At 38.1% G+C, this 17,211-nt stretch overlaps 2 protein-coding genes across 5 annotated transcripts in view; both read right to left on the bottom strand.

The window, feature by feature from the left end:
• Positions 1-1,314, bottom strand: part of atf7a (activating transcription factor 7a) — a 47,652-nt gene extending 46,338 nt beyond the window's left edge. For all 4 annotated transcript variants that reach the window (XM_021565785.2, XM_036946805.1, XM_021565784.2 and 1 more), the window contains exon 1: positions 1,213-1,314. The gene's annotated coding sequence lies outside the window, so the exon portion shown is untranslated. The remainder of the gene's footprint in view (positions 1-1,212) is intronic.
• Positions 1,315-6,408: 5,094 nt separating this feature from the next.
• asb8 (ankyrin repeat and SOCS box containing 8) lies at positions 6,409-10,776 on the bottom strand. Its single transcript, XM_021565780.2, has 4 exons — positions 10,653-10,776; positions 9,679-9,900; positions 9,267-9,371; positions 6,409-8,879 (listed from the first exon to the last, which is right to left on the bottom strand). Exons 2-4 carry the CDS (start codon positions 9,805-9,807, stop codon positions 8,244-8,246), a joined length of 870 nt encoding a protein of 289 aa, XP_021421455.1. The 5' UTR covers positions 9,808-9,900; positions 10,653-10,776; the 3' UTR covers positions 6,409-8,243.
• Positions 10,777-17,211: the final 6,435 nt, after the last annotated feature.

Below are 17,211 nucleotides of genomic sequence, written 5' to 3'. Positions count from 1 at the left end.
TTAATCAACTTATTGATAATCCATCCCCCTGACAGGTGTGGTCTATCTTGGCAAAGGAGAAATGCTCACTAACAGGGATGTAAACAAATGTGTGGTCAAAATCGGAGATAAATAAGCATTTAGTGCTTAAGGAACATTTCTGGGATTTTTTATTTCAGTTTATGAAACATGTGACCAACACTTGACATGTTGCGTTTATATTTTTGTTCAGTATAGATATCAATACAGATAACAATAGTATCATTATCTCAGACTAGGATGAGGTAGAGTTATTATAACAGTGTATAAAATATATGGCTGAAGTTAAAGTCACAACTGGCAATAGAATGGAGGATTGTATATGTTGAGGAATTTGAATCTCCCAGGTTTTAAAGAATCAAACTATACTGTAATTTATTGCAGGTTATTCTTTCAGCTACACATGGTGTGTGGATCGCTTACGATGATGGAGAAAACTTATTGTTAGCTAAAGTTATGAAATTCTCTTCTCAATAAGCAGAATCGAAATCATCTTCTCAAGAAGCAGAATCGCAATGACTTAACTTCTGCTAAAAGTTGAAACCATCAGACTTCTGGCTAAATTAGATGTCTAGCCAAGTTAGCATGCTAGCTGAGACCCGAATACCCTTAACACACACAAGACCTGCCTTTTCCCGCATGAGGCCGCCCTTTCTTTTCAAGGATTGGCTACCGACATGTCAATCACCATGATCTCGTACCCTTATCGCTCATTGGGCTGTCAATCAATTCTGACAGAAGAATGTGATTGGTTCATGACGATTCCACTCAAAAGATGGGAGTTTTCGCTAGCTATAACTTTCCCCAGTGCTAACTTCGAACAGGCCGATACCACAGCCAGGGAAAAGCAGTGCAGGACTAAAACCTCATCAACAACAACGAACTTCATGCATGACAACATGAGCATGTCATATAGTCGTGTAGTTTTGCTGATAAATAATTAGTTGACACTTTAGTTAGCTAAATACTATCCAACTTGTTAGCTAAAATATGCACTCGAGTGCGAGCGAGAAGACAGACCACAACAGTTCTGTCAACTAACGTTAATTGCCCACTCATATTTCATGGCCGACAGGGCAACGATAGAAACGTACACACTAACTGTAACGACTTTCAATACTTCTATGTCACATTTCCATCGGAATTACGCGTGGATTGTACATTTTGACAATGATATACTGTTTACAAACTCACCGTTGCGCCCCTCTCTCTCTCCCTCTCTCCTCTTCTCTAGTCTTGGAATTTGACACTCCCCTCCTCCTTGAATCATCGCGAGGTTCTACGTCGAGGTCTTCGTAGTCAATTTTACTCAAATAAAAAACAGTGTACGGAATTTACTTTAAAAAAAAAAATAAATACAGTACACTAGGCCTATTTCAAAGCTTTTTATGTATTTTTTATTTTACATACGCCTACATGAATTATTTTAAGATGTAGTAGGGGGTGCATACAAAATGGTATAATATTTTTTCCCAGGGGCAACATATTCTATTCTATTCACCCTGTGTAGCAGATGTTTGTAGTGGGGTGTCATAAGCCTACCATATTTATGACTAAACACAACACTGAATTTCATACTCACAAAGCTCATACTTACAACAAAAAAACAGGCACCTTTGTTTTTGCAGCTGTTTTGGTTACCTCAATAACCTGTTTCTGGAATGTGGCGATGAAATGCATGAAGTTTGTCTATCTATCTCCTTCTATATAGAATAATAGATACTGTCTGTTTCTGGGAAAGGGAATGTGCACAGTGTAAAGCTTTGTTTGCAATCAATCTAAAGTTGTTAAAGCTATAATAGAAGCTGGTCGCTTTATAAGCTGTCCGGTTCTAAATTCATAGTTTAGAACCGTTCACATGAAGCAGGTATTCAATTCAAGATGCAACATAGGAAACTGGTTCAACAGTACACTGTACACTACCAGTACACTGTACTCTCTCCCCAAGGACACCACCCAGCAATGAGTGTTGCTCATAATTATTGCTAACATAACATTTTCAGCTCATTTGCTTTGTTTGCCAACTGTGTTGTTCCAATATTCTGTATCCTAACTGAGCCAGGAGTCTGTGGACAAGAAAACCATGTCTCCATCCCAAATGGCACCCTATCTCCTATATAGGGCACTACCTTTAACTAGAGCACTATTGGCCCTGGTCAAAAGTTGAAAAAAAAGGGAAAAGGGTGCCTTTCGAACTCAGACTATGTAATGAATTATGTATCCAGTCCCTAAGATCACAGTTTGCATAACAACCACTGGCCTGGCATGTGGAGCCACATAACTAGAATGATTCCAGAACTAGAATGACCCCAGTTTATTATATTGCTATGTGTAGAAGGAGCACTGTTGTAAGGGATTGTTACAACAATATAGACCATCTCTGGTGAGGGCAGTTACAACAATGCTCTGTCACATTTAAAATGTCACATTTTCTCCTATCGTTTTAATTTCATTTTCTCTTAACATTTTTTTCTTTCTGTTTTACATTTCCAAGCCTGATTGATATACAGTGGGGAGAACAAGTATTTGATACACTGCCGATTTTGCAGGTTTTCCTACTTACAAAGCATGTAGAGGTCTGTAATTTTTTATCATAGGTACACTTCAACTGTGAGAGACGGAATCTAAAACAAAATTCCAGAAAGTCACATTCCAGAAAGTCACATTGTATGAAAGTCACATTGTATGATTTTTAAGTAATTCATTTGCATTTTATTGGAAGCCAGATCATCTGATGCAGCACTCCATCACTCTCCTTGGTCAAATAGCCCTTACACAGACTGAAGGTGTATTGGGTCATTGTCCTGTTGAAAAACAAATGATAGTCCCACTAAGCACAAACCAGATGGGATGGTGTATCGCTGCAGAATGCTGTGGTAGCCATGCTGGTTAAGTGTGCCTTGAATTCTAAATAAATCACGGACAGTGTCACCAGCAAAGCACCCCTACACCATCACATCTCCTGCTCCATGCTTTATGGTGGGAACTGCACATGCAGAGATCATCCGTTCACCTACTCTGCGTCTCACAAAGACATGGCGGTTGGAACCAAAAATCTGAAATTTGGACTCATCAGACCAAAGGACAGATTTCAACCGGTCTAATGTCCATTGCTCATGTTTCTTGGCCCAAGCAAGTATCTTCTTATTATTGGTGTCTTTAGTAGTGGTTTCTTTACAGCAAATCGACCATGAAGACCTGATTCACGCAGTCTCCTCTGAACAGTTGATGTAGAAATGTGTCTGTTACTTGAACTCTGTGAAGCATTTATTTGGGCTTAAATTTCTGAGGCTGGTAACTCTCATTAACTTATCCTCTGCAGCAGAGGTAACACTGGGTCTTCCTTTCCTGTGGCGGTCCTCATGAGAGCCAGTTTCTTCATAGCGCTTGATGGTTTTTGTGACTGCATTTGAAGAAACGTTCAAGATTGACTGACCTTCATGTCTTAAAGTAATGATGGACTGTCGTTTGATCTGTTCTTGCCATAATATGGACTTGGTCTTTTATCAAATAGGGCTATCTTCTGTATACCACCCCTACTTTGTCAGAACACAACTACATTAAGGAAAGAAATTCCACAAATTAACTTTTAACGAGGCACACCAGGTGATTAACTCATGAAGAGAAAGCCAAGAGTGTGCAAAGCTGTCATCAAGGCAAAGGGTGGCTACTTTGAAGAAACTCAAATACAGCATATAATTTGATTTGTTTAACACATTTTTGGTTATTACATGATTCCATGTGTTTTTTCATAGTTCTGATGTCTTCACTATTATTCTACAATGTAGAAAATAGATTTAAAAATAAGAAAAACCCTGAAATGAGTAGGTGTCCTAACTTTTGATTCTTACTGTAGTAGAAATGTGCATTAGTATTGAACATTTACAGTAGCACTAATGTGAAGAAAATCCAGACATTGAACAGATGTGAGTGAATGATAACTACTGTATTGTCCTGTTTTTAAGGAAGGTAGTGTGAGAGAGTGCTGAGAGGGGGCCTTCTTCCTCTCTGTGTTGCTTTAGTTTCCTTCCAGAAATTCTCCCCCTTTTTTTCTGGTTTCCACTAACTTCTATAGCCACCACGTCAGATTCCAAAGCCACAAAGTCAAAATTAGAAAGATGCATGATATTTTTGGTCTTCATTTATGGTTAGGCATAAGGTTAGCGGTGTGGTTAAGGTTAGGATTAAGGTAAAAGTAAAAAATTATAATGTAAGATGATCAATTGTAGAAATGGGCAGGGTTTATGAATTTGTGGCTATAGAAGCTAGTGACAAACCTTTTTTCCCCTCGCTGGGAAACAAACGTCCTGTCTGTGTTGGGATATGGGGCCAAAATATAGCATTGGAAATATCGAGAGACAATATCGAAGTAACTCAACAAAGGACTATTATTAAGTGGTACTTTTGAACCTGCTCATATGTCATCAAAGGGGAAGCAGACAATTAAAACAAAGGAGGGATTTGAAATTTGTCCAATTGATTTGTGTTTTTACACAGTGACGATAAAGTTCAAAATTAGAGTGGCAGCCACTGTAAATACAGATAAACAGTGAAATATATGTTGTTTACAACAATTCAACTGTCACGTCTTCAGTGGTGCCACACCAACAATGGCATACAAGAGTACACTGTATTATCCTGTAAATAGGATGTTATTTTGGCACAAGATGAATACAATCATTTTGAGTAGAGTATATACTTCTCAAGATGTTGTTAAACCAATCTTTCTTTCTTGTCATATTTTCCCAATAAAACACAACATCACTGAAGATTATTAACACGTTTTTCAATGCTATACTTAGATCTCCTGCTATTGAAGCAAATACAGATTGATTCAATGCCTTTAGAAAGTATTCACACCCCTTGACATTTTCCACATTCTGTTGTGTTACAGCCTGAATTTTAAATAGATTAAATTGAGATCTTGTGTCACTGGCCAACACACAATACCCCATAATGTCAAAATTGAATTGTTTTTAGACATGTTTACAAATTAATTAAAAATATAAAGCTGAAATGTCTTGAGTCAATAAGTATTCAACCCCTTTGTTATGACAAGCCTAAATAAGTTCAGGAGTAAAAATTGCATAGACTCTTTCTGAGTGCAATAATAGTGTTCAACATGATTTTAGAATGACTACCTCATCTCTGTACGCCACACATACAATTATCTGTAAGGTCCCTCTGTCAAGCAGTGCATTTCAAACACAGATTCAATCACAAAGACCAGGGAGGTTTTCCAATGCCTCGCAAAGAAGGGCACCTATTGAAAGATCCAAAATTACATTTAAAAAAAAGCTGACATTGAGCACGGTGAAGTAATTAATTACACTTTGGATGGTGTATCAATACACGCAGTCACAAATATACAGGCGAGAAAATTGAGGATGGATTAACAACATACTAACATAAATGACAGAGAGAAAGGGAAGCTTGTACAATATCCAAATACTTCAAAACATGTATCCTGTTTGCAATAAGGAACTAAAGTAAGACTGCAAAAAAATTGACAAAGAAATGTCCTGAATATAAATCGTTATGTTTGGGGCAAATCCAACACAACACATCACTGAGTACCACTCTCTATATTTTCAAGCATAGTGGTGACTGCATCATGTTGTGTATGCTTGTCATTGGCAAAGACTAGGAAGTTTTTTTATGATAAAAATAAACTAAATAGAGTTAAGCACAGGCAAAATCCTAGAGGAAAACCTAGTTCATTCTGCTTTCCAACAGACACTGGGAGACAAATTAACCTTTCAGCAGGACAATAACCTAAAACACAAGGCCAAATTTACACTGGAGTTGCTTAACAAGATAACATTGAATGTTCCTGAGTGGCCTAGTTACCATGTGTACTTAAATTGGCTTGAAAATCTATGGGAAGACTTGAAAATGGTTGTTTAGCAACTTGACAGAGCTTAAAAATATATTAAAAGAATAATGTGCAAATATTGTACAATCCAGGTGTGCAAAGTTCTTAGAGCGTTACCCAGAAAGACTCACAGCTGTAATCACTGCCAAATTTGATTCTAACATGTATTGACTCAGGGGTGTGAATACTTATGTAAATGAGACATGTATTTTTATTATCAATAAATTAGCAAACATTTCTAAAAACATGTTTTCACTTTGTGATTATGGGTTATTGCGTAGATGGGTGAGAATATTTTTACAAATTTGGATTTCAGGCTAACACAACAAAATGTAGAATAAGTCAAAGGGTATGAATACTTTCTGAAGGCACTGTTGCAGACTAAAGACTCCTGCTGGACAAATTCAAAATTGCATGTGATGAAACCACATGCACATGATAAGTTGTTGCCAATATCCCTACAGGAGTTTTTGGTGTCTAAACTAAAATAACATAAAAACAACAGCAAGGCGGTACATAGTATAAGGGAAGGCCTTTACTTGTTTTTTTTCATTATTTAACAGAAAAATGCACTTTGTAGGTTTACATTGGTGTCTAAGAGAACCAAATGAACTATCAATGTTATGCATGTACACACCTGGCAAACAAGCAAACAGAAACAAACACATTAAACAACTGTCAAAAATGTGTCACTTGAGTTTCACTACAAACTAAAGTACATTGGTCAAAGCTTCTATAGTTTATATATTTTAAATACAATTTTAAAAAACATCCAAATTCATGCCACTATGACAATTTCTACAATTACTGAAAGCTTTTGCCTAAAATAAACAATTTTGAAAAATACCTTTATATGGTTTGCTGGTTACATTGTTTATGGTCACATTTAAATCTGTGGTGCACAAAGTTTTGGACCAAAAAAAGCACCATGGAAAATCCTGATGTAAAAATGATAAAATAAAAGTTTACCTAGGTTCTATAGAAAAAAATATCTATAGTTGGCTGTACATCAGCATACTTCAACTAAAATAAGCCAACATACACATTTTTGAATGGGAAAGGTACAGTGTATAGCTAACACAAATAGCAAATCACATTTTGACACATATTTGACCGGCTGGCATACCCATATATTTAGTCCAGGATGCAGGGTTGGGGTCAATACAGAATTTCTGAATTGAAATTCGAATTCGCCACACGAATTGAAATTCGAATTCGCCACACGAATTGAAATTCGAATTCGCCACACGAATTGAAATTCGAATTCGCCACACTCGACAGGAAGCAGAATTTGAATTAAAGTAGAATTCAATTAAAAACCAATTCAAACTTAGATATGAAACAACAAGTTTCATTCCTTTGACAAATATTTTGCCAGAAGCATCTGCCACCTCTTACTGAAGAATACAGATACCATTTCAAATATTTGCTTTATTATAACTCACAGATGTTTGTATTTTTGTCATGGGATGTTCTGAGTGGTTGAGCTAATGCATTCTGGAAAACATTTTTATTTTATCTAATAACATGTAAGTGAATTTGAATTATTATAGACAACCTTCAAAATGATCTTACAATATTCCAAACCACTGTAATTATAGTAAACTCTTTGAAGGATAATGAGTTTTAAATATAGTATTGGTAACCATACATGTCAAAAATAAACACGTGCAGAATGATGTATGCAATAAATTATCCATTTGAATTTCAATTAATTTAATTTAATTATACTTCAAATTCAAGAATGGAATTAAACACCAATTCGCAACTTTATTCAGAATTGACCCCAATCCTGCCAGGAAGTGCTATATGATACAGATGATTTTGTATAACAGTCACATATCTGTTAATCAACATTATGTAACAACATTACCCGGCACACTGATCTCTATAATATATTAGTGATTTTAATTGTAATCTACAATTTTTTATTATTTTGTAACATGAAGAGTGATTATACTCAGTTATTATGAAATGCAACATTGAATGAAATGCAATTCCATATTTTACACTATGTTTTTTGGGATTGCAAGGCTGATTCTGCAGACCCACTGACGGAGAGGGAAGCACTGAGAAAAAGCAAATCACTCAAATTTTACACACACAACCACATAAGAACGAAGTACTTCCTCTTCTCACTGTGACCCTTTGGACTGCCTACAACACCTCATACTATCTAGAATCAACATCATTCCTCATTATGGAGAAATGTTGTCAGAATATATGCATCATAAACTGTTAAATAGGTGAGATAGGTGCGTGCAACTCTGAGCTAAGCACAGATTTCCAGTCTGAATACAATTGATAGTGATTAAACATCCTGTCACCTCTAGTCCCACCCCCTGTAAGTTCAGTCTCTCAGCAGTAAGTACTCTTTGACCGACTCTGGTAAAGGCAGCTCTTTGACTGCAGTGGGGAGGAATCTCACCCCCAGGCTCTGTCTGACAGCACACCGTGACAGCGCGCGTAGCGTCGGTACTTCAGCCACCATACTGGTCAGCTTGGCCAGGAGCTGGGGATCCTTACTGAGCTCCCTGGGTAAGGTACCATCTGCCCGGCGGATCTCAAACCTCCCTGCTGCCTTATACAGCAGCTCCAGACACTCCTCCTCCTGCTCTGCCCCCAGGCCCCTGGCAAGTAGGGCCACCAGGCGAGAGATGGGTGTCTGGCCTTTTAGGTTAGTAACATGGACTTGGCCTCCGTATTCTAACAGAACCCTCACACTCTCTAGGTTGCCTTTCATGGCGGCCCAGCTTAACGGAGTGTCATTGTTGTAGTCCCGTGCGTTGGGGCAGGCACTGCTCTCCAGCAGAGCCCTGACGCACTCAGGGTTGTCCTTGAAGGCCGCCCAGTGTAGCGGGGTGTCCTTGTTGCCGTCCAATGCATTGGGCTGGGCCCCGTACTCTAGGAGGAGTTCCACACAGCCCTCGTCCTTCTCTGCTGCGTAGTGCAGCGCTGTGCGGTTGTAGCCGTCCAGGGCATTCACCTGAGAAGACAGGCAGGGGATTCACAGAATACAATAAAACTTTGTTAGTCCATTTGAGAAAGGGAGAGAGATCATGGTATATTTTACAATTGGAGGCATTACATAGTAACAAATAGCAGCTATTATAGACCTAAGTTCAAAGATAAGAGATCCACTGTTATTTTCTGAGATTCAGGTGAAGGGGATTCAAGTGGGAGTAATCAAGAGCAGGTTAGATGTATCGATGCCTGAGCAAGTACAGTATAAAAACAAAAAATATATATTTCCTCAGGATGTTTTTTTTTTTTACATTACAACATAACACCACAGGCTAAGCAAGTAGCTAAATCTTTTCAAACAAAGTTAAAGTTGGATGAGTGAGGGTTAAAACCATGCTACCATACATACCTCTGCTCCTTTCTCCAACAACAACTCGACACAGTCGGAATCCGCCACCATACAGGCACAGTGCAAGGGCTTCAGAGTGCCGTGCATACGGTTCACGTCTGCTCCCTGAAGGTAGACATGCAATTATGTCATTTTCAACCGTATGCAAAATATGAATAGATACCGATACCAGACACAAGTCATATACAACTGATTAACATCAGGCACTCAAAATTGTGGCATAGTTAAAAGATAGCTATGAAACTACAAAACATTGACACAATTAAAAACGTGCAGAGAGAATGTGAGGTTGAGGGAGTTATTTTACTACAAAGAAGTCAACTCTGGGACACAACAAATTAGATAAGTACAGTGGTGTTCGTGTTAACATTTCATCTCTACAGTTCAAAGATAAGCCAACCAGCCAACCTACCCTTCGAATAAGATCCTCCACATTGTCGTGTGGGAAAGAGCGTATGGCAGCAATGGTGCGGATGAGCCGCTCGGACAGGGAATATTTACTTTGAATAGATTGCATGATGTACCACATAGTAGAGCTCATGTGGAGCTGAGGAACATTGCACCCAGGCTGGGGTGCACTGACGCCACACCACACTGTCTACAACACCTGGCTGGCCAAGTTGGAGTTAAAGATCTGAAAGAAAACACAGTGTTGGTATTATTATGGTAAAGAATTACAGGTGTTCACTTTGGAGAGACATGCTTGTTTTTAGCTAGGTCTACTATATATTCTAGGAGATCAATTACGTGCATGGCAATCCCCCTCTGGTGAATTTGTAAATGTAACGTTGACTGACATTATTTGCATCAAATAATAACAACTCTCTTTTGACACCCGCCCACACAAACTGAATGGCTACTACTCTGTACACGACAGCTATCATTTCCCAACCTAGCAAAAGTGTTTTTAGTTTTACCTGTGCATCATTTGGCAAAAAATAGAAACTTTGCAATTTAGCTTGTTAGGTTAAAGGGTAACGTTAGCTAGCTAGCCTTTTAACCAGCTGTTGCAACACGTCAACTAGCAGCTAATGCTGACTACTTAATGGCCAACTACTAGTTAGCTAACTTACTTGCATTAGCTAAGTTACCGATATATAAACAATAAAGCTAAGCTATCTAGCAAAATTCTTATCCATAATTGCAGTTGCTAACCAAAACACAATTTAGCTTAACTAAATGTCGCGACCTCAAGCAGCAGTAACGCTAGCTAGCTAGCGCGCTAATCGGCTCGCTGTTTTCCACTCCAAATGACAGTTCGCGCTAACAAAGATGACCAGTATTGTACATTTTATTGATTGTTTAGAATGTGTAAAATATTTCCATAGCTTGTTTTAAAAGTCAAGCTGCATCGTTGGTATCTCGATATTTTGGGCCCTTACATACCGTTTATGGTCCACAGTTTCAAGGAATGCGCTGTCCAAGCTTGACAAAAACATGGAAACGGCAACGTCATATAATTTGCTGCGAAAACATGCGACTGGGCTACGCCCATAAAATATCAACGGTGGGAAAAGTACCCAATTGTCATACGAGACTAAAGTAAGAGTAAAGATAGTTTAACATAAATTGACTCAAGCAAAAGTGAAAGTCACCCAGTAAAATACTACTTGAGTAGAAGTCTAAAAGTATTTGGTTTGAAATATATTTCAGTATCGAGAGTAAAAGTAATTGTTAAAATATACTTTAGTAAAAGTATAAATCGTTTAAAAATCCTTGTATTGTGCAAAGCAGACCATTTTCTTGTTTTTTAAAATGTATTTATGGATAGCCAGGGGCACACCAACACTCAGACATCATTTTCAAACGAAGCATGTGTGTTTAGTGAGTCCGCTAGATCAGAGGCAGGGGATGACCAGGGATGTTCTCTTGATACCTGCGTGAATTGGACCATTTCCTGTCTTGCTAAGTATTCAAAATGTAACGAGTACTTTTGGGTTTCAGGAAAGATGTATGGAGTAAAAAGTACATAATTTTCGTTTGGAATGTAGTGAATAAAAGTACAAGTTGTCAAAAATATAAATAGTAAAGTACAGATACCCCAAAAAACGACTTAATAAGTAGTACTTTTTTTCAAGTATTTTTTACTTTAAGTACTTTGCACCATTGAAAAATATACACAGGAATCTTCTCTGACTTAGAATTTTGTGTTTTTGTAATGTTGTTCAGCATCTTACATGTGTTATTTTAATAGTAACAGACTTCATGTAGTGCTGGCATTTATCACATACCATAGTAGCTATGCTTCCTCTCCAAGTATGGGCATCAGATGGCTCCATTGCTCTCTCTGGGAAGCACTTTAAAAGGCTGACTGCTTGGCAGTGCTATGTTAAATACCTTGTAGTGAAATGCAGCACAGGTAATGCCCATTAATGTGTATGTGTATGTGTCAGATGTTAACATTGCGTGAGCCATGACATCTATCTATCTAGACACAAACGTAATATTTGCTGACAGATTGAATCATTACATACCTTCTCTATTCTTTCATTTCCATTTCTGTTGAAGCTATAAACTCAGGGGCACTTCACTGTATAACCTTGTTTTATATGGTACTTATCACAAAATTTGTAAAAAAATGTTGATACATTTTTTTAGATGTAAGTGGTAATTTCAAAACTCTTACTACAAAACTGATAACACTTGTAATTCCCTGTAACAACAGTCAATGCAATAACACTGGTTAATTTAACAGCTTTTCTAAGTGTGATAACTTTTAAAATGTTTATGTAATAAAACCGGTTAATGTAATAACTTGCTGGATAACGTAATAAACATGTTGAACTTAATTTAAAACGTTATTATGTTATCAGGTGAGTAACAACATTTGTTATTAATAACCTAATTACTGCAACCAATCATATAATAACACACCAAAATCAATGTTTTTGTTTATTATTTCACTCATTTTAATGCCCATACCACCCTCCACCAATTGCAATCACACACTCAAACCTATGTGTGTACTTATACACAAACACACACTCACAAGTACATATTGAAACGTACACATGTAACAGTTGTGTAAAAGACTGTGAATTTCACCAGGTTCATATATTCATATTAGTCCAGGCAACATGTGAAAATGTAGTTTACTGTTTCATAAAAGCATGAAACTTCGTACACTTGTATAGTTTGGGGCCAATGATGTATATATACCCTGCATTGCTGACGATATGCATTGGCCATTGAGAGGTTTGAAGCCACAGGTCGGCCATATTGGCACTCCCCAGTAGGAGCAGTCTTCCATAGGAAGATAAATGTTTTCTAACTGTTAGGATAATTTTCCATCAACATACACAGAACATGGTTGCCATCTTCTCAGAATATAAGACAATGTTCTAGACACATTTCGTGGGAACTGGGAGTTTATATATATAGAGAGAGTTTGCCACTCTCTTTATTTATTTTTCTATCTTACAGTTTATTCTCCGTTAGTCAGCATCTCTACACTAAATCATTTTCTCTGGGTGTGCTCCAGCTTTTTAAAAGTACACTTAAGAAAAATGATTTTTATTGATCATAGTGATTCAGGGGTAACATTAAAACAGCGTGAAATGTTCCCTGGCTAACCAAACGTATGGCTCCTGCCAAATGCCACGCCCACAAACGTTTCTTCTCCATGATGAGTCTGGATTTGAGTCCCTCCTAGACAGCAAACACATTCTAACCATTCTGATTGTACCAGAAACCGATGGGTTGGGCCAGAGCCAGAACACATTTAGGTAAAGCAGCACATTGCCATTGGCCTTGCTACTCTAATTGGTTAGAGACAATCCAATCGCTGATGACTTTGTTTTGTACAACACCCCTCATTTTGACTTCACCATAAATGACTTCAACGATGGAAGTCTCAGACTGAAGTATGTAGCAAACAATAGAGCAGCGGGCAAGTTAAATGCCCCACCAACATTATACCACTATACAGAAAGCCATAAAATTGGTGAATGAAAATCAAATCAATGATGGGTGATTACTCAGACTGGCAACTGACACAGGCATGGTAGTGTAGCAGAAAGATCGGAATGCTGTGAATCAAGAGATTGTGAGTTCAAATCACAGGGGAATTTGAGTCCCTACTAGACAGCAAACACATTCTAACCATTCTGATTGTACCAGGGGTGTACTCACTTTTGTTGCCAGCGGTTTAGACATTAATGGCTGTGTGTTGAGTTATTTTGAGGGGACAGCAAATTTACACTGTTATACAAGCTGTACACTCACTACTTTACATTGTAGCAAAGTGTCATTTCTTCAGTGTTGTCACATGAAAAGATATACTCAGATATTTACAAAAATGTGAGGGGTGTACTCACTTTTGTGATATACTGTACATTGAAAACACTATGTTAAAACGACTTTGTGTGTCCCTAACCTGGCCAACAGACAAAGAGCTGTGAATGTAACAGTGGTTCACCAATTCGGGCCTTGATGGGCTCAGCAAAAGTAACAAGGAGTGATGTGTGGCCAATTAGTGGGCGCGGCCGAAACACACTTAACAAGATAGAGTTTTGTTGGAGTGGAGAACGGAATGTATATGTTTTTGAAAAACATTCTTAGAACATTCTCTGAACGTTATTGAAGTCTTCTTATGGTTTATATGTCATTTTTTACCGTTCTCTGAACAATCTGAGAACATAAGGAAACCTGTAGGAAATGTTGTGCTGAAGTCCTGTCACGACTTCCTCCGAAGTCGGTCCCTCTCCTTGTTCAGGCGGCGTTCGACGGTCGACGTCACCGGTCTTCTAGCCATCGCCGCTCCACCTTTCATTTTCCATTTGTTTTGTCTTGTTTTCCCGCACACCTGGTTCACATTCCCTCATCAGACTAAATGTATATTACCCTCTGTTTCCACCATGTCTGTGTGTGGAATTGTTCTTTGTGTAGGGTGTTATGCTACAGGCTGGCTTGCGCTAGGTTTGTTTTTAACCTAGGTTTGTTTGTTTTGTTTCATCCGGTTCATGTTACCATGGTTGTGCTTTGTGCTGCCTCGCCTGTGCCTTTGGGCCAGGGTGTATATTAAACTTCTCCTGTTATCACCCATCTCTGCTCTCCTGCGCCTGACTTCCCGGCAACCAGTCACTCACCCCGTTACAAGTACTGAAATTGCCACAGAAGAACATTGTCCCTTAACTTTCTTTGAACTATTTGTATTTACTAATGATCCACGTTAGCTGCTGCCAACATCATTAAGGCAGTTATAAACAATATATAAAATATTACATGACATTACAATTCATAACACTTTACCCAATACATTCAGTATATTCCCTCAGGCCACTATTCCACTATCACATATTTCAATACAACATCCATGTGTACGTGTGTGTAGAGTGCATGTCTTATCATATGTACGTGTGTCTGTGCCTGTGTGTGTGTGTCTCTTCACAGTCCCTGCATTTCAATAAGGTGGATTATTGTTCTGGTTTTTAAATCTGATTCTACTGCTTGCATCAGTTACCGGATGTGGCCATGGCTCTATGTAGTACCGTGTGTCTCCCATAGTCAGTTCTTGACTTGGGGATTGTGACGAGACCTTTGGTGGCATGTCTTGGCATGGGTGTCCGAGCTGTGTGCTAGTAGTTTAGACAGACACCTCTGTGCATTCAGAAAGTAAACACTTTTTTACAAATACAAGTAGTGATGAAGTCAATCTGTCCTCCACTTTGAGCCATGAGAGATTGACATGCATATTATTAATGTTAGCTCTCCGTGTACATTAAGGGCCAGCCGAGCTGCCCTATTCTGAGCCAATTGTAATTTTCCGAGGTCCCTCTTTGTGGCACCTGACCAGAAGACTGAACAGTAGTCCAGGTGATACAAAACTAGAGGACCTGCCTTGTTGATAGTGTTGGTAAAAAGGCAGAGCAGCGTTTTATTATAGACAGATCTTCTCCCCATCTTAGCTACTGTTATATCAAGATGTTTTGACCATGACAATCCAGGGTTACTCCAAGCAGTATCATCACCTCAACTTGCTCAATTTCCACATGATTTATTACATGATTTAGTTGAGGTTTAGGGTTTAGCGAATGATTTGTCCCAAATACAGCGCTTTTGGTTTTTGAAATATTTATGACTAAATTATTCCTTGCACCAATTCTGAAACTAACTGCAGTTCTTTGTTAAGTGTTGCAGTGATTTCACTCTCTGTAGTAGCTGACCCATATGATGTTGAGTCATCTGCATATATAGACCCACTGGCTTTACTCAAGGCCAGTGGCATGTCATTGGTAAAGATTTAAAAACTTTCTAGTAGGCTTAGATTGAAGAGATGGCAAATAGGAGTGGTAATATTTTCCATCCAAGTTGTCAGACCCCAGTGGCTTGTCATTGTTGATAGACGACAATATTGTTTTTACTTCTTCCACATACGTTACGGAATTCAAAATTACAATGCTTGTCTTTCATAATTTGATCAGTTATATTTGGATATGTAGTGTCAGCGTTTGTTGCTGGCATGTCATGCCTAAATTTGCTAATCTTGCCAATGAAATAAATAATTCGAGTAATTGGCAAGATCTGTGGGTTTTGTGATGAATGAGCCATCTGATTCAATGAATGAAGGGGCTGAGTTTGCCTTTTTGCCCAAAATGTCATTTAAGGTGCTCCAAAGCTATTTACTATCATTCTTTGTAATTTATCTTTGTTTCATAGTATAGTTTCTTCTTCTTTTTACTCAGTTTATTCACGATTTATACATTTTCAGTACGTTTGCCAATTGGTTTTGCAACCAGACTTATTTTCCATTCCTTTTACCTCATCCCTCTTAACCATACAATTTCTCAGCTTCTCATCAATCCAAAGGGATTTAACCATTTTTACAGTAACTGTCTTAATTTCTGTATGCTTACAAGTAACTGGAATAAGCAATTTCATAAATGTGTCAAGTGCAGCATCTCGTTGCTCCTCCTTACACACCACAGACTAACAAATATTCTTTACATAAACAACACACGAATCACTACAAAACTTATTGTATGACCTCTTATACACTATATTAGGCCCAGCCTTTGGAACTTTGGTTTTCCTAGATATGGCTACTAAATTGTGATCACTACATCCGATGGATTTGGATACTGCTTTAAAGCAAATTTCTGCAGCATTAGTAAAGATGTGATCAATAAATGTTGATCATTTCATTCCTGTGCTGTTTGTAATTACCCTGGTAGGTTGACTGAACCAAGTTGCAGGCACTAGTAACAGTTTTAAGCTTTTTCTTGAGTAGGCAGCTTGATGAAAGCCAGTCAATATTTGAATCAGCTAGAAAATATACCTCTCTGTTGATATCAAATACATTATCAAGCATTTCACAAATGTAATCCAGATACTGACTGTTAGCACTTGGTGGTCTAAAGCAGCTTCCCACCAAAATGGGCTTTAGGTGAGGCAGATGAACCTGTAGTCATATTACTTCAACAGTATCTAACATGAGATCCTCTGTAAGCTTTACAGGAATGTGGTTCTGAATATAAATGGCAACACCTCCACCTTTGGCATTTCTGTCTTTTCTGTAGATGTTAACCATGTATTGCTACCACTGTATCATCAAAGGTATTATCTAAGTGAGTTTCTGAGATTGTCAGAATATGAATGTCATATGTTACTTGCACATTATTGATTTGATGAATCTTGTTTCTTAAGCTACATATGTTCACGTGGGCTATTTTTAGCACTTTTCAGGGATGCTTGATTGTTTTCATTGTTTTACTAGGATTCTTAGCAGAAGTAGACATGCTCATGTCATTTATGTTCGTGCAGGGTGAGCTGCACACAGTGGACTTTCTACTAGGGCACACCGCCTCTGTGCTAAGAGTATTACACTGGTTGATAGGCACATGATTACTGCATACAATAGCTGTAGGATCAGCAAAGGTATTCAGGGCAGTTAGAGGGACATACATGAGGTTACTTACATTGACTTTTCCAACACTCCTGGGATAAT

The sequence above is a fragment of the Oncorhynchus mykiss genome, chromosome 16, assembly GCF_013265735.2.
Source record: "Oncorhynchus mykiss isolate Arlee chromosome 16, USDA_OmykA_1.1, whole genome shotgun sequence".
NCBI lineage: Eukaryota > Metazoa > Chordata > Actinopteri > Salmoniformes > Salmonidae > Oncorhynchus > Oncorhynchus mykiss.
The sequence above is the reverse complement of the archived record's forward strand: the minus strand, read 5'-3'. Positions and strand labels throughout refer to the sequence as shown.

Excerpts from the sequence above, each read along its gene's own strand:
- asb8 (XM_021565780.2), bottom strand. The coding sequence starts at position 9,807 with ATGAGCTCTACTATGTGGTACATCATGCAATCTATTCAAAGTAAATAT. Across the intron at positions 9,372-9,678 it reads TGGAGGATCTTATTCGAAGG|GGAGCAGACGTGAACCGTAT; the intron begins GTAGGTTGGCTG and ends GTCTACCTTCAG. Across the intron at positions 8,880-9,266 it reads TGTTGGAGAAAGGAGCAGAG|GTGAATGCCCTGGACGGCTA; the intron begins GTATGTATGGTA and ends CTGTCTTCTCAG.